Source organism: Eleutherodactylus coqui, chromosome 1, assembly GCF_035609145.1.
Source record: "Eleutherodactylus coqui strain aEleCoq1 chromosome 1, aEleCoq1.hap1, whole genome shotgun sequence".
Taxonomy (NCBI): Eukaryota; Metazoa; Chordata; class Amphibia; order Anura; family Eleutherodactylidae; genus Eleutherodactylus; species Eleutherodactylus coqui.
The window spans coordinates 245832409-245857506 of NC_089837.1; the positions used below are offsets into that span (position 1 = coordinate 245832409).

The 25098-nt window shown below is 49.7% G+C and overlaps 1 protein-coding gene across 4 annotated transcripts in view; it reads right to left on the reverse strand.

Moving 5' to 3' along the window:
* Positions 1 to 25098, reverse strand: part of AK9 (adenylate kinase 9) — a 165503-nt gene that overhangs the window by 104564 nt on the left and 35841 nt on the right. For all 4 annotated transcript variants that reach the window (XM_066607687.1, XM_066607671.1, XM_066607680.1 and 1 more), the window contains exons 9-11: positions 24239 to 24313; positions 21643 to 21744; positions 19777 to 19916 (exon numbers count right to left, since the gene is read on the reverse strand). In XM_066607687.1, the coding sequence (XP_066463784.1) occupies positions 19777 to 19916; positions 21643 to 21744; positions 24239 to 24313 (317 nt within the window). The remainder of the gene's footprint in view (positions 1 to 19776; positions 19917 to 21642; positions 21745 to 24238; positions 24314 to 25098) is intronic.

Genomic DNA, 25098 nt, shown 5'->3' on the forward strand with positions numbered 1-25098 from the left:
CTACCCGCAGTTCTGCGCCGTCCACTGCTGCCAATCCGAATCCTCTGTCTGCTGCTCCTCCTTCCTCCCAGCCTCCTCACTCCACTACAATAACACCTGCTCAGGAGCGGGAACACTCCCAGGAACTGTTCTCGGGCCCCTGCTTAGATTGGGCAGCAGCGGTTCCTCTCCCACCAGAGGAGTTTATCGTCACTGATGCCCAACCATTCGAAAGTTCCCGGGGTCCGGGGGAAGAGGCTGGGGACTTCCGCCAACTGTCTCAACAACTTTCTGTGGGTGAGGAGGACGATGACGATCAGACACAGTTGTCTTGCAGTGAGGTAGTAGTAAGGGCAGTAAGTCCGAGGGAGCAGCGCACAGAGGATTCGGAGGAAGAGCAGCAGGACGATGAGGTGACTGACCCCACCTGGTGCGCAACGCTTACTCAGGAGGACAGGTCTTCAGAGGGGGAGTCAAGGGCATCAGCAGGGCAGGTTGCAAGAGGCAGTGCGGTGGCCAGGGGTAGAGGCAGGGCCAGACCGAATAATCCACCAAGTGTTTCCCAAAGCGCCCCCTCGCGCCATGCCACCCTGCAGAGGCCGAGGTGCTCTAAGGTCTGGCAGTTTTTCACAGAGACGCCTGACGACCGACGAACAGTGGTGTGCAACCTTTGTTGCGCAAAGCTCAGCCGGGGAGCCAACACCAACAGCCTCACCACCACCACCATGCGCAGACATATGATGGCCAAGCACCCCACAAGGTGGGACGAAGGCCGTTCACCGCCTCCGGTTTGCACCCCTGCCTCTCCCCCTGTGCCCCAACCTGCCACTGAGATGCAACCCCCCTCTCAGGACACAGGCACTACCGCCTCATGGCCTGCACCCACACCCTCATCTCCGCTGTCCTCGGCCCCATCCAGCAGTGTAGTTCAGCGCACCGTTCAGCCGTCGCTTGCGCAAGTGTTCGAGCGCAAGCGCAAGTACGCCGCCACGCACCCGCACGCTCAAACGTTAACCGTCCGCATAGCAAAATTCATCAGCCTTGAGATGCTGCCGTATAGGGTTGTGGAAACTGAGTCCTTCAAAAGTATCATGGAGGCGGCGGCCCCGCGCTACTCAGTTCCCAGTCGCCACTACTTTTCCCGATGTGCCGTCCCAGCCCTGCACGACCACGTCTCCCGCAACATTGTGCGCGCCCTCACCAACGCGGTTACTGCCACGGTCCACTTAACTACGGACACGTGGACAAGCACAGGCGGGCAGGGCCACTACATCTCCCTGACGGCACATTGGGTGAATTTAGTGGAGGCTGGGACAGAGTCAGAGCCTGGGACCGCTCACGTCCTACCCACCCCCAGAATTGCGGGCCCCAGCTCGGTGCTGGTATCTGCGGAGGTGTATGCTTCCTCCACTAAAGCACCCTCCTCCTCCTCCTCCTCCTCCTCCTCTGTCTCGCAATCAAGATGTGTTAGCAGCAGCATGTCGCCAGCAGTCGGTGTCGCGCGGTGTGGCAGCACAGCGGTGGGCAAGCGTCAGCAGGCCGTGCTGAAACTACTCAGCTTAGGCGATAAGAGGCACACGGCCCACGAACTGCTGCAGGGTCTGACACAGCAGACCGACCGCTGGCTTGCGCCGCTGAGCCTCCAACCGGGCATGGTCGTGTGTGACAACGGCCGTAACCTGGTGGCGGCTCTGCAGCTCGGCAGCCTCACGCACGTGCCATGCCTGGCCCACGTCTTTAATTTGGTGGTTCAGCGGTTTCTGAAAAGCTACCCACGCTTGTCAGACCTGCTCGTAAAGGCGCGCCGGCTCTGCGCACATTTCCGCAAGTCCCACACGGACGCTGCCACCCTGCGCACCCTGCAACATCACTTTAAGCTGCCAGTGCACCGACTGCTGTGCGACGTGCCCACACGGTGGAACTCTACGCTCCACATGTTGGCCAGGCTCTATGAACAACGTAGAGCTATAGTCGAATACCAACTCCAACATGGGCGGCGCAGTGGGAGTCAGCCTCCTCAATTCCTTTCAGAAGAGTGGGCCTGGTTGGCAGACATCTGCCATGTCCTTGGTAATTTTGAGGAGTCTACCCAGGTGGTGAGCGGCGATGCTACAATCATTAGCGTCACCATTCCTCTGCTATGCATCTTGAGAAATTCCCTGCAAAGCATAAAGGCAGCTGCTTTGCGCTCGGAAACGGGGGCGGGGGAAGACAGTATGCCGCTGGATAGTCAGGGCACCCTCCTGTCTATTTCTCAGCGCGTACAGGAGGAGGAGGAGGAGCATGAGGAGGATGAGGAGGAGGGGGAAGAGACAGCTTGGCCCGCTGCTGACGGTACACCGGCTGATTGCCTGTCATCCTTTCAGCGTGTATGGCCTGAGGAGGAGGAGGAGGAGGAGGAGGATCCTGATAGTGATCTTCCTAGTGAAGACAGCCATGTGTTGCGTACAGGTACCCTGGCACACATGGCTGACTTCATGTTAGGATGCCTTTCTCGTGACCCTCGCGTTGCACGCATTCTGGCCACGACGGATTACTGGGTGTACACACTGCTCGATCCACGGTATAAGGAGAACCTGCCCACTCTGATTCCCGAAGAGGAAAGGGGTTCGAGAGTGTTGCTATACCACAGGACCCTTGCGGACAAGCTGATGGTAAAATTCCCAGCCGACAGCGCTAGTGGCAGAAGGCGCAGTACCGAGGGCAAGGTAGCAGGGGATGTGCGTAGATCGAGCAGCATGTACATCCCAGGCAGTGCAACAGTCTTTAAGGGCCTGGCCAGCTTTATGGCTCCCCACCAAGACTGTGTCACCGCTCCCCAGTCACGGCTGAGTCGGCGGGAGCACTGTAAAAGGATGGTGAGGGAGTACGTAGCGGATCGCACGACCGTCCTTGGTGACGCCTCTGCCCCCTACAACTACTGGGTGTCGAAGCTGGACATGTGGCCTGAACTAGCGCTGTATGCCCTGGAGGTGCTTGCTTGTCCTGCGGCTAGCGTCTTGTCGGAGAGGGTGTTTAGTGCGGCTGGGGGAATCATCACAGATAAGCGTAGCCGCTTGTCAACCGACAGTGCCGACAGGCTAACACTCATCAAGATGAACAAAGGCTGGATTTCCCCAGACTTCTGTTCTCCACCAGCGGACAGCAGCGATACGTAAGCAATACGTAGGCTGCACCCGCGGATGGAAGCTACGTTCTCTCTCACCATCCAAAACGGGGACATTTCTGCTTCATCAATCTGTGTCTAATATTCCTCCTCCTCCTGCTCCTCCTCCTGAAACCTCACGTAATCACGCTGAACGGGCAATTTTTCTTAGGGCCACAAGGCTCACTCAAATAATTTTTCAGAACAATTTTTATAAGTTTCAATGCGCTTAAAAGCATTGGAACTTTAACTTGAACCAATTTTTCGTTACACTGGGCTGCCTCCAGGCCTAGTTACCACTTAAGCCACATTAACCAAAGCGATTAATGGGTTTCACCTGCCCTCTTGGCTGGCCATGGCCAATTTTTGGGATGTACATTAGTACTGTTGATACAGCAATTTTTGTGGGCCCTCGCCTACAGTGTAATCAAATTAATTTTTAGCCCACCTGCATTACAGCTGACGTTACCTCAGCTGTGTTGGGCAATGCAATGGGATATTTTTATGTACCGCCGGTGGGTTCCAGGGAGCCACCCATGCTGTAGGTGCACACTGAGTTTTTAATACATCTGTACACTTTTAAAGAACCCGTCTGACTGGGCCATGCAGTGTGGGCCGAAGCCCACCTGTATTACGCACGACATTACTACCTCAGCTGTGTTGGGCAATGCAATGGGATATTTCTATGTACCGCCGGTGGCTTCCTGGCACCCACCCAGGCAGTGGGTCCACAGGGAGTTTAACCTACATGTGTCCACTTGTAAAGAACCCCAGTCAGACTGGGGCATGCAGTGTGGGCCGAAGCCCACCTGCATTAAGCACGACATTACTACCTCAGCTGTGTTGGGCAATGCAATGGGATATTTTTATGTACCGCCGGTGGGTTCCAGGGAGCCACCCATGCTGTAGGTGCACACTGAGTTTTTAATACATCTGTACACTTCTAAAGAACCCGTCTGACTGGGCCATGCAGTGTGGGCCGAAGCCCACCTGTATTACGCACGACATTACTACCTCAGCTGTGTTGGGCAATGCAATGGGATATTTCTATGTACCGCCGGTGGCTTCCTGGCACCCACCCAGGCAGTGGGTCCACAGGGAGTTTAACCTACATGTGTCCACTTGTAAAGAACCCCAGTCAGACTGGGGCATGCAGTGTGGGCCGAAGCCCACCTGCATTAAGCACGACATTACTACCTCAGCTGTGTTGGGCAATGCAATGGGATATTTTTATGTACCGCCGGTGGGTTCCAGGGAGCCACCCATGCTGTAGGTGCACACTGAGTTTTTAATACATCTGTACACTTCTAAAGAACCCGTCTGACTGGGCCATGCAGTGTGGGCCGAAGCCCACCTGTATTACGCACGACATTACTACCTCAGCTGTGTTGGGCAATGCAATGGGATATTTCTATGTACCGCCGGTGGCTTCCTGGCACCCACCCAGGCAGTGGGTCCACAGGGAGTTTAACCTACATGTGTCCACTTGTAAAGAACCCCAGTCAGACTGGGGCATGCAGTGTGGGCCGAAACCCACCTGCATTAACCCTTTCCAGTCCACTGTGTGACCTGTGAAGACATTAGGGTTTAAGGCTGTACAGCTCCGTTGTTGGTAGACGTCCGTCGGGGTTCTCTTACTGTATATTGCCAGCCTCTCTGCTGTCGGAGCCTATCCTACGTGTCAGCTCATGCAGTACTGGCTTTAGCCAGCATATAGCGCCGTTGTATAACGGCAGAAAAAGAGTAAGCCCCCTAGGAAAACCATATACAAATTGGATTGGAAAGGGTTAAGCACAACATTACTACCTCAGCTGTGTTGGGCAATGCAATGGGATATTTCTATGTACCGCCGGTGGCTTCCTGGCACCCACCCATGCTGTAGGTGCACACGGAGTTTTTACTACATCTGTACACTTATAAAGAACCCCAGTCAGACTGGGGCATGCAGTGTGGGCCGAAGCCCACCTGCATTAAGCACGACATTACTACCTCAGCTGTGTTGGGCAATGCAATGGGATATTTCTGTGTACCGCCGGTGGGTTCCAGGGAGCCACCCATGCTGTGGGTCGACAGGGACTTCACAATAGGGAGTTGTACCTGCCTGTGTCTATGAATTAAAAAGCCCGGTCTGACTGGGGCATGCAGACACCTTGACAGAATGAATAGTGTGTGGCACATAGGTTCCCCATTGCTATGCCCACGTGTGCAGCTCCTGATGGCGGTGGCACAGGATTCTATTTCTCATTGCTTCTGTACAGCATTGTGGGCTATCGCTCCGCCACTTTTAAAGAGGGTCGCTGCCTAGCCGTGCCAACCTCTGCAGTGTGTGCCTGCGGTCCCTCGTCATGGCAGACGCAATTCTAAATAGACATGAGCGTGGTGTGGCATGAGGGCAGCTGAAGGCTGCCCAGGGACACTTTGGTGTGCGCTGTGGGGGGGGAGGGGGGGCGGTTGGGCAGCATGTAACCCAGGAGAAGTGGCAGTGGAGTGTCATCCAGGCAGTGATTGTGCTTTGTTGTAGCTAGTGTGGTGCTTAGCAAAGGTATGCCATGCTAATGAGGGCTTTTCAGAAGTAAAAGTTGTTGGGAGGGGGGGGGGGGGCCCACTCTTGCCAGTATTGTGGCTTAATAGTGGGACCTGTGAACTTGAGATGCAGCCCAACATGTAGCCCCTCGCCTGCCCTATCCGTTGCTGTGTCGTTCCCATCACTTTGTTGAATTGCCCAGATTTTCACACATGAAAACCTTAGCGAGCATCGGCGAAATACAAAAATGCTCTGGTCGCCCATTGACTTCAATGGGGTTCGTTGTTCGAAACGAACCGTCGAGCATCGCGGGAAGTTCGTTCCGAATAACGAACACCCGAACATTTTGGTGTTCGCTCATCTCTAATGTTCACCATTCATACATGCGGCAATGATACACGTGGCAATGATAATGCTATCAAACATCTCAATTCACATGTTCTTTAACTCTCCCAACACATGGTAATACATAGATATTAATTGCTAGGAAAAAAAAAGTATTTTATAAATACATCGACCCAACGTGTTTCCACTTTAAATATAGTTTCATCAGCGGTCAGAAGTTCTATTATAAAAGAAACTGAAGGATGTATGCAGTAGAAATATACCTGTTTCCTATATGTTTTAAGACATTGTCTCTTTCTGTCAAACACCAAAATGTCCCAAAAATATCTCTTTTCGTAAAAGGAGTTGTAAAAACAATACAACCCAATTGCTACTATCATCAAGTAATTGACTTATGATAAAACTATATTTATAGTGGAAACGTGTTAGGGTGATGCATTTTTAATATACCTTTTTTTCTCTCAATTAAAAATCTATGGGTAACATTGTGTTGGGAGAGTTAATGTTACCATGCAGGGCGGCGCTGGGTCCCGCGGCCGGCGCGCGCCGCTCCGATGTTGGCTCCGGCTGCCAGAGCTCTGCTGTCGGGGCTCTCCCAGCGGCGTGGAGCAGCCAGCGTGCAGCGGCATGGGCGTGTCCGCCCGTAGGGTGCCGCCCGCTCTCCTCCACCTTCCATATGCAACAGTGGGAGAGTCGGCTCCTCCCACTCTCCGCCCCTGGGCGGAGGCTTTAAGTTAAAAGGCTGGCAGTGACCTGAGCTCACTGCCAGTTATTGGTTCTGTTAGCTGCTAGTCAGTGTCCTTCCAGTTTGCCTGTGAGCTCCATCTCCAGCCGTATTCTGCCTTGTAAGTTCTGTTGGTCTGTTCCACCTACCTCTTCTGTCGGCACTCTGTCCCCCGTTAGTTTAGTTCTATCTAGGTAGTCGCCAGGTCCCTAGCCAGTGCAGGGACCGCCGCCCAGTTGTCCGCCTGGGGTTAGCCAGGGCCGAGGCAAGTAGGCAGGGACAATGGGGTGCGGGAAGTTCAGGGCACCCCACCTGGCGCTCGGGGGGCAGAGTGCTGTAACATAATAACTGGCCCTTAAAAAACTGTTTTGTCATGGAGGCGATCAGTTCCCTCACGAACCAGCTGCAGGCCCTGGTGCCTGTGATCCAGGATTTATCCGCCCGCATGGTGGCCCAGGAGCAGCGGGGGGTGTGGCAAGGGCCGGAAGCCTCAACCAGCCCAGAACCCAAATGCCCTCTTCCCGAGGTGTTTTCTGGGGAGAGGAACAAGTTTTTTGTTTTCCGACAGGCGTGTCGCCTGTTTTTTCGGATGCGTCCCTGTTCTTCCGGCTCGGAGGCTCAGAGGGTCGGGCTGATAATGTCCCTGCTGCGGGGCTCTGCCCAGACATGGGCTTTTTCCATCCCCGAGGGTTCCTCCTGCCTGCAGTCCGTGGACTCCTTTTTCCAGGAACTCGGGGGTATCTTCGACGAACCGGACCGAGTGGGGTTGGCGGTTTCGCGGTTGTTGGCGCTGCGGCAGGGGTCATCTTGTGTGGAGGATTATTGCTCCAACTTCAGACACTATGCGGGGGATACGACATGGAACGATAGCGCTCTGAAAGACGTTTTTCTGCAGGGCCTCTCGGACACAGTTAAAGACCCGTTAATTTCCCATCCCGTTCCCGGGTCCTTAAGGGAGGCTATGGAGCTAGCGGTGAAGGCAGATAGGAGGCTCAGGTCTAGGAAGCAGGACAGGCAGACCCGTAGAGTCAGGGAGGTCGGTGGCCCTGGTCCCTCTTCCTCCTTACCAGTCTCTGTGCCCGAGCCGATGGAGGTGGATCCGTTGGACCCCAAAGAGCGACGCCGGATCCGTTTGTTGCATCGTCTCTGCCTCTACTGCGGGAAAGCTGGACATCAGGTGATAACCTGCCCACTGAGGTCTCAACGCTCACAGCCAGAACCGGCGGAAAACTCCGAGTCCTAGGCAATTGCAGGGAGGATCGCCTAGGACTTCAGGTACTTCCTAAACTTTTGGTACCGTGTCATGTTAGATTCCGGGATTTTTCCAGATCAGGGCAAGCGTTTATTGATTCCGGAGCAGCCGCTAACTTGATAAGTCTGTGTTTTGTCCGTTCTCTGATGGCGGAATTTGTGGCGCTGAAGACGCCAATTAATTTTACCAGTATTGATGCTACCCCTCTCTCTACAGGCCTGGTACGATGGAGGACCCCAAGATTACAGTTCATGGTGGGGATCCTCCACTCGGAAGAACTGTCTTTCCTGGTTATGGAAAAAATGTCGGTTGATGTGGTGCTTGGTATGCCCTGGTTGGCACTGCACAATCCCCAATTTGATTGGTCCACCCGGGAATTGACTCATTGGGGATCATCCTGTCAATCACCTGTCTACCATAGCTGTGTGCTCCACAGATACGGTGCTCATTCCGGAATATTTGTCAGACTTTCAGGATGTATTCTCCAAAAAACTGTCTAAGGCTCTGCCTCCTCATAGGGAGTGGGACTGTGGTATTGATCTGATTCCCAACAGTCCCATCCCTAAGGGAGCCATTTTCAATTTGTCAGGCCGTGAGCATGAAGCCCTCAAGTCCTATGTCTCGGAGGCTCTGGCCAACCGACATATCCGGCCGTCTAGGTCCCCTGCCGGGGCAGGTCTCTTCTTTGTAGAGAAGGACGGGACCCTAAGGCCTTGTGTGGATTATCGGGCCTTGAATAAAATCACTGTGAAGAACCAGTGCTCCTTGCCCCTAATTCCTGACTTGTTGAATCAGGTGGTAGGGGCCCACTGGTTCTCCAAACTGGACTTGCAGGGGGCTTACAATTTAATTCGCATTAGAGAGGGAGATGAATGGAAGACGGTGTTCAACACCCCGTTAGGACATTTTGAATGTCTGGTCATGCCTTTTGGACTTTGTAACGCCCCCGCTGTGTTTCAGGGTTTTATGAACGCGGTCTTCCACGACTTCCTGGGGGTATTTCTGGTCATCTATCTTGACGACATTCTGGTGTACTCGCCTGACTGGGACTCACATGTGCGGCACCTGAGGTTTGTCCTGACCCGTTTGCGCGAGTATCAACTTTTTGTCAAGCTAGAGAAATGTACATTTGGCTCTAAACAAGTATCCTTCCTTGGTTATGTAATCTCACCCACGGAGATTCAGATGGAGTCTGATAAAGTAGCAGCAATCTCCCAATGGGTCAGACCAGACAACCTCAAGGCTCTCCAGCGGTTCTTAGGTTTTGCTAATTTTTACCGCAAATTCATTAGGAATTACTCAGTTATTGCTCAACCTCTGACCGACCTGACTAAGAAGGGGGCCGACTTGGGTAAGTGGTCGCCTGCAGCCCTTGAGGCCTTTAGCCGTCTAAAAATGGCATTCACGACTGCCCCGGTGCTAATACAGCCGGACGCACAACTACCCTTTTTTATTGAGGTAGATGCTGTGAGGAGGGACCTTAGTCCCACGTGGTGTAGCAACCATGATGTATAGCCATAGGCAAAGGAGTTGGGTGCTTTTCAGTACCTAGGGAAGCTGGGTGCTGAAATACCTTTGAAGTAGACTCCACAAAGGGCTGTTACACTTCTCCCCCAGGGGGTCTCTGATGCCCTACAGCCCCTCTGAAGCCAGAGCCAGCAAATGTTAATATTAGGAAATAAGGGGAGGAAACAGGCTTCACACCTCAGTAGCTCTAGGTGAAGGAGCTGGGTGCTGGAATACCTTTGCAGTAGACTTCAGAAAAGGTTTTTACACTTTCCCCCCAGGGGGTCTCTGATGTCCTACAGCCCTCTGGAGCCAGAGATAACGAGAGGAAACAGGCTTCACACCTCAGCAGCTCTTTCCCTTGTTACGGGTCCAAATGGTCGTAACTGACCTGATAAGTTTTGGAGGCAAAGCTAACATAAGAACGAAAAATGTAATTTAGGAATTATGAAAGACCTGTACGTCGCAGCCCGCGGACGAGGATATTTTATGGAACGTCGCATCCCCACAAATAAGATGCAGGGACCCCTACATTTGCACGACGCTCAGGAACCGAGAATTGCGTATCTCGGATCAGATGCGTCCAAAACTACTCATGCATGGGCTCAAAACACACGTAAAATCACAACAGGAAACATCGTTGTCATATTTTCATGGTGGGGCACACCCACATGGAGTTATGAAGGAAATATGTATTTCAGGGAATTATGTGTCCCAAGATAAGCCAGCCCCTAAGGGGGCTGGAAGGAACTAAAGGGGAGTTACCACCGTGAGAGTTTAAAAGTCGCACACAATGTGTGCTCCGGGTCAGCCCCTTGGAGGTCACTATACGTGAGGTCTGGTCCGCAGTTCTGGCGCGACTCCACGCCACAGAATGGTAACTCTCTTCTTTTAATCCCTGTTATTTTACTGTTTGTGATATCATATGTAAGTCTCTTGCCATTTATCTTGTAACATCATTTTCGTATTTTTTCTGTAAATAAGCACTGCTCTATTCTTTGAGAATTAAACTTTAAATTAATTAGTGAGCCTCGTCCGTGTTAACACGAAACCATATTCTCCGAAGATTGTATTCAGAAATCGGGTTCCAATTTACCGTAACCAAATTGGTGGTGGCAGCGTTTTGTATGCATATTGTAGAGCTCTGGAGTGCGTTAGAACTGACCAGGTTGGGGATTTGAGTTTCCGCTTCGCATGCGTGCAGAAGTCGGAGAACGCTAAATACAAACCAGCCTGTATTCTAACGACTGCCAGCTTGCAATACTGCAGAGTGTTTGAGGACCAGAGGTGGGATCGATAGGTATCGTCCCTTCCCCTCTCTCCTCTTGTCCAGTGAGGGACAAATTGTTAATAAGTGCAGGGCCAGGTGGGTTGCTGTAGAGTTGTGGCTGTGGCTCATGGTCGCTTTTCAGGAGTCTGGAAAGTTGGGTACCAGTCACTCCACAACCTAAGAGCCTTTCCTTCCTCGCCCTCGCCCTGCGTACGTGACAAATTGGTGGCAGCGGTGGGATAAGGTTAACACGTTCGTGCCAGGATTAAGCAGTTAGTCCTTGTACGAAAAGAAGCACCCAGTCTTTGCGAAGATTGGTGCCCTTCTTACGAGGTTTCACTCAGTGCTTTTGTGTAAGAGACTTACGATATCCCCAGACAGTCCCCTCCCCTTTCTTCTTGTTTTCTATTCTATCTTTTGTTTGGCAAAGCAACTACGGAGATGGCAACTAGAAGCCAGGCCGCTAAGCTAAAGGGGCCGGTGACCGAGGTGCTGGGAGAAGACGATGTCTCGCACCAAGCCACAGCAAACCCTGATACAGAGATGGGTGACCCCATCGGAGAAGAGGCTATGGGTCGGAATCGAGGAGACCCCAGCAATAGCAGCTCTCAGCAGGACTTTGATTTGCCTACCCGAGAGGCTCTACAACAGCTGAGTGCAAGAGACCCTGAGCGTTACCTGCAATATGTTTTCCAGCTGCAAGAAAATGCCAAGCGAGAACGCCAGGCAGAGCAAGAACGCCAGGCACAGCGAGAAGCCGCAGAGCGAGAAGCCGCAGAACGCCAGGCAGAGCAAGAACGCCAGGCACAGCGAGAAGCCGCAGAGCGAGAAGCCGCAGAACGCCAGGCACAGCGAGAAGCCGCAGAACGCCAGGCAGAGCGTGAGTACCAGCTGCAACTAAAACGACTCGAGATGGGCAGTTTGGACTCACAGAGGAGTGGGTCCAGAGACCCTTCACCGTTCAGACCCCGAATGGAAAATTTCCCTGCTCTGGACCCGGAAGGAGATCTGGACGCTTTCCTGCAGGTATTTGAGCAGACGTGCTGCCAATACCAAATACCTGAATTGGAATGGGCCCGGTATTTAATCCCAGGGCTTAAGGGCAAGGCCCTCCAGGCCCTCTCTGCTCTTCCCAAGGAGCAACGTGCGGACTATGCCGTCATCAAAGCGGCCCTTATCAAAAAATACAATCTCACGCCAGAGATGTACCGCCAAAAGTTTCGTACACTATCGCGAGGCCCCACGGACAGTTTTGTGGACCTGCGAGATGGCCAGAAGGCCGCCCTCCGACAATGGATTCGGGGACAATCCATCACCGAGTTTGATGACCTGGAAGACATGATATTAAAGGAACAGTTCCTGGATATGTGCCCAGGAGATGTGCGATGGTTCATCGTGGACCGAAGGATTAAGGGATCGGCCGAGGCGGCTGAGGTTGCTGATGAATATGTCGCCAACCGAAAGCTGGACTTACGAAAACCTGAAACCAGCGGGAGAATGGGTAAGCCGAACATTAAACATGACAACCCTTCTCCCCTTGCCGCTCGACCCCCAAGGGGGTCCACCATCCCTTCTTCCTCCAAGTTTGCTGCGGAGACTCGCAGATGTTTTATTTGCCACAAGCTGGGTCACCTCAGTGTTGCCTGTCCTGACAAGAGGAAAAACCTTCCGTCTTCCAAGCCCACCCCACCTGCCCCAGCCGTGCTTCTGGTCAAAGGGGGTAGTGGGAAGATTGATCATAACCTACAAACTGTCACCGTTGGTAATACTGTCACTGTAGGGATGCGTGACAGCGGAGCTGAACTGACTCTCATCCGTCCGGAACTTGTGTCCCCTACTGACATAATTCCTGGGAAGACCATGACTGTTTCTGGAGTCGGAGGCATCTCCTCCGCCTTACCCATGGCCTGTGTGTACCTAGATTGGGGTGCGGGAAGTGGGGTGAAGGAGGTAGTGTTGTCCGATGACCTCCCTGTAAATGTGGTACTGGGGAAGGATCTGGGGAAGTTGGTGTCTCGATACGAGGAACCTGACCCCCCTGAACCCAGTGAAAATCGTAATGTCAAAAATAATGATGTTGATGTTGTTAAAATTATAATGTGTGATCCTGTGTCGATCAGTGATGCTTCAGACGGGGGAAGCAGTGGGGAGTCCCATGCAGTCTGCCCCCCTCTTGGGCTCACTGACCCAATCCGGTATGACAGTACTACCAACCAGTGTGAACCCGCGGAGCTCGGTGATACCCCACCCCAGTGTGATATCACCGAGAGCCTGCAAGGACCTCCGGTGGTAGGTGATGTCACAAAATGTGGGGATGATGTGAGTTGTACCCCTGCCGAGCCTGTGCCCTGCACCACAGGGTGTGATAAGGCCGGTGGGGGTGGACCAATGACCAATGCAGGTACAGGAATATGCCAGTCTGGAGCGGGGGTGTCACCCAAAGATCTAGCCAACATACTTGTGGTTACCCGCAGCCAGAGTAGCCAGAATGCAGGGGTTTCCCTGCGCCTCGGGCCCTCCAGCTCCCAACCAACCGGAGCTAGCGGGGCCGGAGATGACCCTGGGCTGGTACCAGGAAAACTCAGTGAGGTCACAACCTTAACCTCCCTTCTGGCTACCCCCAGCCAGGAGTTCCAGGCGGCTGTGCATGCAGATGCCACCCTGGGGGTGTTGAGGGACCTCGCGGGAAAACCCCTCCCTGAGTCCGACAAGGAGAGATTCTTCTGGGAACAAGGGAGGTTATACCGGGAAACTAATCCCGGTGACCCCCAGCTGAAGTGGCGTAAAGAGAAACAGCTGGTAGTGCCCTATCAGTTCCGGCAGGAGTTACTCAGAGTCGCACATGAGATCCCGCTAGCTGGGCACCTAGGGGTCAATAAGACCAAGGGCCGGCTAGCCCACCATTTCTACTGGCCTAAGATGGGTGCCGACATAGCCAACTACTGTCGGTCATGTATGACATGCCAGAGGATGGGGAAATCGGGGCCTGGACCCAAAGCTCCCCTAATTCCTTTGCCGATCATAGAAGAGCCTTTCCAAAGAGTTGCGGTGGATTTGATAGGTCCCCTGGCTGTCCCCAGCCGCTCTGGGAAACGCTACATACTGACCGTGGTTGACTATGCCACCAGGTACCCCGAGGCTGTAGCCCTGTCCTCCATCCGAACTGAGAAGGTGGCAGACGCACTACTGTCCATCTTCTCCCGCGTAGGCTTCCCTAAGGAAATGCTTACGGATCAGGGGCCCCAGTTTATGTCCAGCCTAATGCAGTGCCTCTGCAAGAAAACAGAGGTGCGACATCTGGTAGCCAGTCCGTATCACCCACAGACTAATGGTCTGTGTGAACGGTTCAATGGCACCCTGAAGCAGATGCTTAAGATGTTGGTCGAGTCCCATGGGCGCGATTGGGAGCGATACCTCCCTCACCTGCTGTTTGCTTACCGAGAGGTACCTCAGGCCTCAACGGGGTTCTCCCCCTTTGAGCTCCTGTATGGAAGGCGGGTGCGGGGACCCCTGACCTTGGTAAAAGAATCCTGGGAAGAGGAGACAGATGCCTCTGGAACATCCGTGGTTGACTATGTCCTAAAGCTCCGTGATCAGATGCAGACATTGACACAGCTGGTGCGTGTGAACATGGAACAGGCCCAAGCCAGCCAAAAGCAGTGGTATGACCGGAACGCTAGAGAGAGAGTATACGAAGTGGGTCAGAAGGTGTGGGTCCTAGTCCCACTGACCCAGCACAAGCTGCAGGCTGCTTGGGAGGGTCCATTTCATGTTCACCAGCGGCTCAATGATGTCAACTACGTGGTTACGGTAGATCATGTCCGTAAGAAGAACAAAGTCTTCCACGTGAACATGATGAAAGCTCACCACGAGAGGGAGGCCTGCGCCATGCCAGTGTGCAGCCGCCCCGAGGAAGGTGAAGAAGAAGTCCTGATAGATCTGCTAGCCACTGCTCAGGCGGGCGGGTCTATCGAGGATGCCCAAATTAACCCCTGTCTCTCAAGGGATCAGCATTCTCAACTGGAGGAGGCACTAATCCCCTTCCTATCTTCCTTCACCGGGAAACCAGGGAGGACCCAGATGGCAGTTCACCATGTGGACACTGGGGACCATTCCCCCGTTAGGCAATCCGCCTACCGGGTTTCCCAGGAGGTGCAGGCAGATATGAAGCGGGAAATTGATGAGATGCTGCATCTGGGTGTAATCCAAAAATCGCGGAGTGCGTGGGCCTCCCCTGTAGTCCTGGTGCCTAAAAAGGATCGAACGACCCGTTTCTGTGTGGACTACAGGAGGTTGAATGCCATCACAGTGTCTGATGCCTATCCCATGCCCCGCATTGATGAGTTGTTAGACCGACTGGCTGGTGCCCAGTACCTAACTATAATGGACCTGAGTCGGGGATACTGGCAAATACCAATGACAAGGGAGGCTCAAGAAAGGTCTGCATTTATCACCCCATTCGGGCTCTACGAGTCTAAGGTGATGCCCTTTGGCATGAAAAATGCCCCTGCCACCTTCCAGCGCTTGGTGAACCGGCTGCTTGAGGGGCTCGAAGGGTGTGCTGTTGCATACCTGGATGATATCGCTATCTTCAGCCCCACCTGGAAGGATCACCTACAGCACCTGTCGCAGGTGCTTAGGCGGATCCGAGATGCCGGCCTAACCATCAAGCCTGGCAAGTGTCAGATTGGTCTGAAAGAGGTACAATACCTAGGACACCGTGTTGGGGGGGGGACACTGAAGCCCGAGCCCAGTAAGGTGGATGCCATCCAGGCCTGGCCTCGCCCCAGGACCAAGAAGCAAGTCATGTCCTTCCTGGGTACCGCTGGGTACTATCGCAAGTTTGTACCCAATTACAGTGTCCTAGCAAAGCCTCTTACTGACCTGACCAAGAAGAAACTGCCACAAGTTGTCTCCTGGACTGACAACTGTGAGCAATCATTTGTAGCCCTCCAGGCTGCTCTCTCCAGCACTCCAGTCTTGCAAGCCCCCGACTTCAATAGAAGGTTTGTGGTACAGACCGATGCCAGTACATATGGCCTGGGTGCCGTGCTTAGCCAGGTAAACCTTGGTGGGGACGAGCATCCTGTGCTGTATCTCAGCCGCAAGCTTCTGCCCCGGGAGGTGGCATATGCCACCATCGAGAAAGAATGCCTAGCCATTGTGTGGGCTCTACAGAAGCTGCAGCCATACCTCTATGGCCGCAACTTCACCGTGGTAACAGACCACAATCCACTGACTTGGCTGCAACGCATGTCAGGGGAAAATGGACGGCTTCTCCGTTGGAGTCTAGCACTACAGCAATATGATTTCACGATTCAACACAAAAAGGGCAGTATGCATGGTAATGCTGATGGATTGTCTCGGCAGGGAGAGGATGCTCCAGGTCCGGGTTTGGTAGGCAATCCGTAAAGGATTGGCCTCCCACACCCGAACAAAAAAAAGGGAGGTGTGAGGAGGGACCTTAGTCCCACGTGGTGTAGCAACCATGATGTATAGCCATAGGCAAAGGAGTTGGGTGCTTTTCAGTACCTAGGGAAGCTGGGTGCTGAAATACCTTTGAAGTAGACTCCACAAAGGGCTGTTACACTTCTCCCCCAGGGGGTCTCTGATGCCCTACAGCCCCTCTGAAGCCAGAGCCAGCAAATGTTAATATTAGGAAATAAGGGGAGGAAACAGGCTTCACACCTCAGTAGCTCTAGGTGAAGGAGCTGGGTGCTGGAATACCTTTGCAGTAGACTTCAGAAAAGGTTTTTACACTTTCCCCCCAGGGGGTCTCTGATGTCCTACAGCCCTCTGGAGCCAGAGATAACGAGAGGAAACAGGCTTCACACCTCAGCAGCTCTTTCCCTTGTTACGGGTCCAAATGGTCGTAACTGACCTGATAAGTTTTGGAGGCAAAGCTAACATAAGAACGAAAAATGTAATTTAGGAATTATGAAAGACCTGTACGTCGCAGCCCGCGGACGAGGATATTTTATGGAACGTCGCATCCCCACAAATAAGATGCAGGGACCCCTACATTTGCACGACGCTCAGGAACCGAGAATTGCGTATCTCGGATCAGATGCGTCCAAAACTACTCATGCATGGGCTCAAAACACACGTAAAATCACAACAGGAAACATCGTTGTCATATTTTCATGGTGGGGCACACCCACATGGAGTTATGAAGGAAATATGTATTTCAGGGAATTATGTGTCCCAAGATAAGCCAGCCCCTAAGGGGGCTGGAAGGAACTAAAGGGGAGTTACCACCGTGAGAGTTTAAAAGTCGCACACAATGTGTGCTCCGGGTCAGCCCCTTGGAGGTCACTATACGTGAGGTCTGGTCCGCAGTTCTGGCGCGACTCCACGCCACAGAATGGTAACTCTCTTCTTTTAATCCCTGTTATTTTACTGTTTGTGATATCATATGTAAGTCTCTTGCCATTTATCTTGTAACATCATTTTCGTATTTTTTCTGTAAATAAGCACTGCTCTATTCTTTGAGAATTAAACTTTAAATTAATTAGTGAGCCTCGTCCGTGTTAACACGAAACCATATTCTCCGAAGATTGTATTCAGAAATCGGGTTCCAATTTACCGTAACCAAATTGGTGGTGGCAGCGTTTTGTATGCATATTGTAGAGCTCTGGAGTGCGTTAGAACTGACCAGGTTGGGGATTTGAGTTTCCGCTTCGCATGCGTGCAGAAGTCGGAGAACGCTAAATACAAACCAGCCTGTATTCTAACGACTGCCAGCTTGCAATACTGCAGAGTGTTTGAGGACCAGAGGTGGGATCGATAGGTATCGTCCCTTCCCCTCTCTCCTCTTGTCCAGTGAGGGACAAATTGTTAATAAGTGCAGGGCCAGGTGGGTTGCTGTAGAGTTGTGGCTGTGGCTCATGGTCGCTTTTCAGGAGTCTGGAAAGTTGGGTACCAGTCACTCCACAACCTAAGAGCCTTTCCTTCCTCGCCCTCGCCCTGCGTACGTGACAGATGCGTCTGAAGTGGGGACAGGAGCAGTATTGTCGCAGGAAGTCAGTGGGAGGTCTGGGTATAGCCCATTTTGTGGAAGTTCAATTCAGCAGAGCGCAACTACGACGAGGGTAACCGTGAATTATTGGCTATCAAATGGGCTCTGGAAGAGTGGTGACACCATCTTGAGGGTGCTAGACACCCAATTACTGTATATACTGATCACAAGAATCTGGTATATCTCGCCAATGCGAAAAGACTCACAGCTCGTCAAGCCAGGTGGGCGTTGTTCTTCGCCAGGTTTAATTTCGTCGTGACATATATCCCAGGAGAGAAGAACGTGAAGGCGGACGCCCTGTCACGGACTTTCGGGGTACCGGATAGTGAGACCATGACTCCCGAGAATATCTTAGGCCCCGGCGTGGTGGTGGCAGCTGTAGAGTCTAACTTCGTCCCTCAACTACAGGATGCTCAGCAGGACGCTCCTTCGGGGGTGCCGGAGGGCAGATGGTTTGTGCCAGAGACCCTACCCCCTAGAGTCATGGATGAGTCTCACTCGTCGGTTCTCGCCGGGCATCCAGGGTTCCAGGGGACCCTGGAGCTTTGTTCCAGACACTTCTGGTGGCCAGGCATGTCTCAGGAGATCCGCAACTTTATGAGGGGTTGCTCGGCCTGTGCTTGCAATAAGAGTCGGCGGCGTCCTCCGGAGGGTCCTCTGAGACCGCTACCGGTTCCTTCCAGTCCATGGTCGCACTTAACAGTAGATTTAATCACTGACCTACCAGAATCCCAGAAGTGCACCACTATCTTAGTGGTGGTCGACCGGTTCTCAAAGATGGCACATTTTGTGGCGTTAAAAAAGCTACCCTCTGCAAAAGAATTCGCCACGATTTTTGTAAAGGAAATAATTCGCCTACATGGAGTTCCCCAAAATATTGTATCTGATCGTGGGGTTCAGTTTGTGTCGCAGTTTTGGTGTGCCTTCTGCAGAAACCTGGGAACGTCGCTTTCCTTCTCTTCAGCGTTCCACCTGCAGACTAATGGTCAGACTGAGCGGAAGATCCAAGATTTAGTGCAATATTTACGTTTGTTTGCTAGTGAAAAGGCTCATCAGTGGGCAGAGTTTGCACTAAACAACCGCCTTTGTTCTTCCACTGGGGTGTCTCCATTTTTTTGTGTGTATGGTCAGCATCCTCGCTTCCTTACAGCAATCCCTACTCCGTTGGTCTGTCCTGCAGCTGATGTTGCCACAGATACGTTTCGGGGAGAATGGAAAGAGGTACAGAGAAACTTGGAGGCAGCGGGGGCCCGTATGCAGTTGCGTAGTGGGAAGAGTCTGTCTGTGTCTGAACCTTACAGGGTGGGACAGAAGATATACCTGTCTTCTAAAAATCTCAAATTGCGGGTCCCGTCCTTGAAGCTGGCGTCACGTTACGTGGGGCCGTTTGCCATCACACGTGTGGTGAACCCACTCGCCTACGAGCTGGGGTTGCCAGCCACATGGAGGGTTCACAGGGTATTCCATAAGTCGCTATTGAAACCTTTTGCCCCTTCGGTGACCTGAGCTCACTGCCAGTTATTGGTTCTGTTAGCTGCTAGTCAGTGTCCTTCCAGTTTGCCTGTGAGCTCCATCTCTAGCCGTATTCTGCCTTGTAAGTTCTGTTGGTCTGTTCCACCTGCCTCTTCTGTCGGCACTCTGTCCCCCGTTAGTTTAGTTCTATCTAGGTAGTCGCCAGGTCCCTAGCCAGTGCAGGGACCGCCGCCCAGTTGTCCGCCTGGGGTTAGCCAGGGCCGAGGCAAGTAGGCAGGGACAGTGGGGTGCGGGAAGTTCAGGGCACCCCACCTGGCGCTCGGGGGGCAGAGTGCCGTAACAGTTAAATAACTTATGAATTGAGTTGTATGATGGCATTACTATTGTCGTTGTGTATGTACACAAAAAAACACTCACTTTGTTCAAAAGAGAATAGTTTTAAACTGAATGATAATACAGTTTCATTTTTGATAATATATCTTTTCAGTAAATATTCATTAGCTACTAAATATAAATTCCAGTAACAATCTGAAAGCTTACCCAACAGCAAATTCCACCAATCCTTTCTTAATATACCCCTCTTTCAAAGCCACAGGACATAAAGTACCCCATCTGCTCCGACGCCACCTGTATCTTGGTGCAATCATACGATAGGATGAAAGTGTCCTCATTAGTTCATCCTGTTAAATTAAAAATGTTTTAATTTACTAGTGAATCCAACCTTCAAAATACAAACAATTTGTTTTCTTCAGATGTAGGTCTATAAAATAGTAAAGCATCTTTTTTATAGCTTACTAATTTATCTACGTTCTACTTTCTACTATAAATGTAAATTGGAAGATTTTTTTACAAAGCAGATCTTTTTTGAGATAACATGACCTGACCTAAGGCTTTTAACTACTTTCTACTAGGCTGGCTGCAGCAGCCAGATCGGGGATATACCTCGGATTGTGGCTGTTAACTATTTAAATGCCACTGTCAATAGACATTGAAATGTATCGTATAGAACCTTTGTGATGAGATCCTCAGAAGCCATTCATGTGTCGCACATCTTAATAGAATGCAGAAATGCAATATACTGCAATAGTTATTGTATATGCAATCAAACGATTGCAAAGTCCCCTTAGGGAACTAAAAAAATAAAATAAGTGCAATAAAGTTTTGATAAATATAGAAATAATAAGTAAAAAAAAACCAACAACTTTTTTCATATTTATAATGCAGAAATGTTTCAGTATCAAATATAGCAAAAAGCTAAAAGAAAGGTCATAAAACATAGCAATGCATACTTCATTACAACATAGCACAGTGTACACATTTAGGCCTTAGTCAGACGGGCGGTTTTTCGCGCGATTTGCGCATGCGCATGTGATTCGCACATATATAGAACCAATGGTTCGCTATAGTATTGGTCACATGTCCGCTTTTTATGCAGATATGCGATGAATTATAGGACACGACGATTCGCAGATTGCGCCTATCTGCGTTCGGCGTTTTATGTGCGCACCAAAATCATTTACTGCAGCTAGCTGCGGTTTTTCGCCGGCCAGTCTGTTTCATGCGCATTTTGATGCGCACAGCGATTTTACTCCGGTCAGACGGGCGTTTTGCTGCGACCATAAACGCGGCTAGGTGCTGATTTTTCCCGCGATTTCTCGCCCCCGGTCACGCGATTTGCGCATGCGCATCCATCATGCGATCCGCAAATCGTGTGAAAAAACGCCCGTCTGACTAAGGCCTTATACTGCAAAAACATGTTGAGTTGCAAGTCTCTGCATTATCAAATTGTTGTATAGTTGGCAAATATAGGGCTACAGGTTTTTGTCTTGCTGTTTTTATCAATGTTTTGGACTTAGAAGTGGCTTTTGCCTTTTTACTTTTGGCTTAGATATATCCTAAATATATGTACTTTTGAGTGTGATTCTATAAAATAAATTCTATGTGTAAATAGCTATCGTCACATAGGCATATATTAATTTTCGGTAGCAGTAACTTGGTTAATATCTGTTCCAGACAGTGGTCACTAGTGATGAGCGAGCATACTCGCTAAGGGCAATTGCTCGAGCGAGCATTGCCCTTAGCGAGTACCTGCTCGCTCGAGAGACAAGGTTCGGGTGTCGGCGGCGGGCAGGGAGCTGCGGCGGAGAGCAGGGGGGAATGGAGGGGAGATCTCTCTCTCCCTCTCTCCCCCCTGCTGACTGCCGCAACTCACCGCTCCCCCGCACCAGCACCCGAACCTTGTCTCTCGAGCAGGCAGGTACTCAATAAGGGCTATGCTCGCTTGAGCAATCGCCCTTAGCGAATATGCTCGTTCATCTCTAGTGGTCACGTTTTTCATTCTTCCATGTTCAAAATATTTTTTTGTTTTTCTATGCCCCCAGAAATAAAACAACATCAGTTACTTACACCTTCCAGACCTTCCACGGAGTCCTCTTCCTCAGAGCTGTATAGTTTCATTACAACAGCTCCATGACGAAGACCCAAAGACTCCAGCCGAGATAGCATAGACTGAAGCAAGTAGATACAAATGTAGGCAAAATAATTTTCCTTTTAATAGTTAACTTAGAAAGCTCATATAGTAATTACTACGGAACAACAGTTTGTGAGTAACGCTTGTATTTTGGTGGAAAGAACAAGAAAAAATATTGTAGGAAGTGAAAGATGTGCTCAAGTTCACTGCTAACGACAACTGGAGCTTTAAACGGCTAGGAGTCCACTTATTTTAGTTATATATAACGATACTCTAGAATCTGGCATTTTAAATGAGGCTGTGTAAAGCCATTCACTTTTAACAACCTAAAATCAGCAACATTTAAAGATAGGACAAATGTTATCTAAAGAGTAAACATGTAGAATCAGGGGTTATTTACCGTTAAACAGGATTTTATTTAGAATATCAAAAAAGAGTGAGATCCATCAATTACTATAAAGGGTAGGTTTTATAAAAGACAAAATAAATATTGTGAGTGCAGATCAGAAATAAGAAACTACCCAAGTGCAATGTCTTCCTTTGTGAAGCCATAAGCTGGTGGAACAGAAAGAAAGAAAATCAGATTTTAAAAAACCAAAAAATGTGGGAGGAGAGACTGCCATTTGTAGCTAACTTTATGCTGCAAACTACTTGAAATATAAATTCAAAGAAAAGTTATCCATGATAATTAAAGCATGCCTGTGTTCAACCAAGTATGGAAAGTTGCTGAGACTGATTGCCACTCGTTCGCTACAGCCTCAGTCATGGAAAGTGAAACTAGTTATGTTGTGTTTTCCAAAGAAGAGCATAGTTTGCTATAAGGTTGAACAATTTCTTCCCATCCATTTTTTAGAGTGGGACAACTCTAAAATTTATCAAACATTGCAAAATTTTGGAAAATTTACTGCATCATGTCTACAGGTGTGCAATTACTTTGTATGCCAGCCAGGTACTGGAGTCAGATTGCAATTATTTTTTTGACTTTTTAAAAAATTACAATTCTTAAATCTGTCTAAAGACCTCAACCCACTCAATCCCTGCTGCCTTTTAGCTCCACTTTGAAAAAAAGAGTGAGAGGAGTACAACAGCAAAAAGGTGCAAACTATTTGAGCAAAATCCTACTACCCTGTTTCCCTGAAAATAAGACATACCCTGAAAATAAGACATAGCATGATTTTCCAGAATTTTTGAGGATGCAAAATGATATTTCAGGCTTTTTGAGGATGCTTGAAATATAAGCCCTACTCCAAAATTAAGCCCTGCTAACAGTTAATTTAAAAAAGTCAATTTAAATAGTGTCCAGGCAGCTATACATGTAAAAAAGTTAAACCTTTTTGAACAAAAATTAATATAAGACACTGTCTTATTTTCGGGGAAACACGGTAGCGCATACATCTGTGCCTTTTTGATTACAGAAAACAACCGCACAGCCCTTGAAAAATTCTCCCCTTTGTGTGTATGTGAGGCAACCTACAGGCCCAAAAAGAATCAAGGGCTATTTAACCATGTGACACACCATAAATATTCCAGATGCTACTTTACATGTATATTTAAATAACCTGATCAGAAAGGGTTTGCATTTGTTGGTTAAAATGAAGTATAATTTCAATTAATAACCAAATTTAACTTACTAGATTGACCCAATGTTTGCTAAGCGAACATAAACGGTTTCAAAAGTGGTTGTTGTAAACTTTAAAATCTGCTTGGTTAGGTGATTATTTAGAGGGTCACTTTGTATTTGGAGCAGATATCTAATGTAAAAAAGCCTACAAGAATCTCTATGTTTGTCTGTCTTTTTCTCTGTCTGTCTCTCTCTCTCTGTCTGCCTCTTTCATTGTCTGTCTCTCGCTATGTCTGTTTAATCTCTCTTTGTCTCAATATCGCTCTGTCTCTCTCAATCTCTGTCTGTCTCTCTATTGTTCTTTCTGTATCCATTGCACTGTCTCACTATCTATCTCTGTCGCTCTATCGCTTTTTCTCTCACTGTCTCTCTCTATTGCTCTCTCAATCTGTCTCTCTATTGCTCTCTTTCTCTCTGTCTGTCTATAGCTCCTGGTTGGGCAGTGTATGATGCAGCTTTGCAGTGTATGCTGTGTTGCTTAGCAATGCTTTACTCATTCCAGCGCATGCATGAAGCAAAGCAGCGGCGCCCATACAGTTAACATCGTAACCTTCAACCTGTTTAATGTATTAAACTCACATGTGATGATTTTACGGCACCGGTGAGCATGTGTGTCATCTAATGACACCAACATCATCCACCAAAGTTACAGCAAAGGGGTCAAAGTGTGGTGCAAGAAAAAGCATGAAGGCTTATTTATGATAGATGATTACATGACTACTCATGCTGCTACTGTAGTTTTATCAAGTGAAACATAAAGAAACAACAAGTTGAAAGAAGGTTACTAGAAAAAATAACATTTCTCTTTTGATTGCTTAACTTTTGCTTACTTTTTTCCCCCCCAGAGTTCAGATAATTGCATATTATTACAGTTACCATTATTATTTGAAACATAATAGAAGTAAGCTTACCGCAAAGAGTTCATCTGAGTTTTTATTTCCATCAAGTTCTATGAGGTATTGAGGGTTGTGATCAATTATAAGATCCTGCATTAACACAGCACAAAATGAGGAAAAGGTACATTTTAAAAGTATATGTATCAGTACAGTTAAAAAACAAATTAAACAAATGTTTCAATTCTACATACTGCGTTTCCCTGAAAATAAGACACTGCCTTATAATACTTTTTGCTCCAAAATAGGCACAGTGTCTTATTTTCGGGGGGTATCTTAATACTCACCTAGCAGGCGGTGTTTGGTTCCCTCACGCTGGGCTGTGGCGCTCCAGCTGTCTTCCGTGTGGAACTCAGTGCTGAGAGAGCATTCTCTTCCTGGTAACGGGGCTTGAATACCCCACCTCCAGCAAGAGATTGCTGTGATTGGATCATGAGCACCGTGGCTCAGCCAATCAGAGCACAATGAACCACAGTGGATATTCTTGAATGTATTTTGCGCGCTCAAGACGTACAAAACTTGCACAAAAATTAAACCCATTATCTGCAATGGATCAATCTAGATGGGCGAAATCGCAGCATGTCCTGTTTTTGTGCGAATCTTGCATTAGAATAAAGCATGCACATGTGCTGTCTCCTGTACATCACACAGTACATGGACGGGGTGTCCATCTGCTGTGTGATACAAGTTGCGCCCAAGTATCTCAAGTGCAACTTGCTATCGGTCATGTAAATACAGCCATAGGTGGAGACATTAACAAAGCTTTTCAAAGAAGGAAATAAATAAATGTAGTCCTATACACATAGCAGCAACAAGAGAAAAGGTTTTATATTTAGCTAAAAATACTGACAGGGGCACTGGCAATGGAGCCTCTGGCA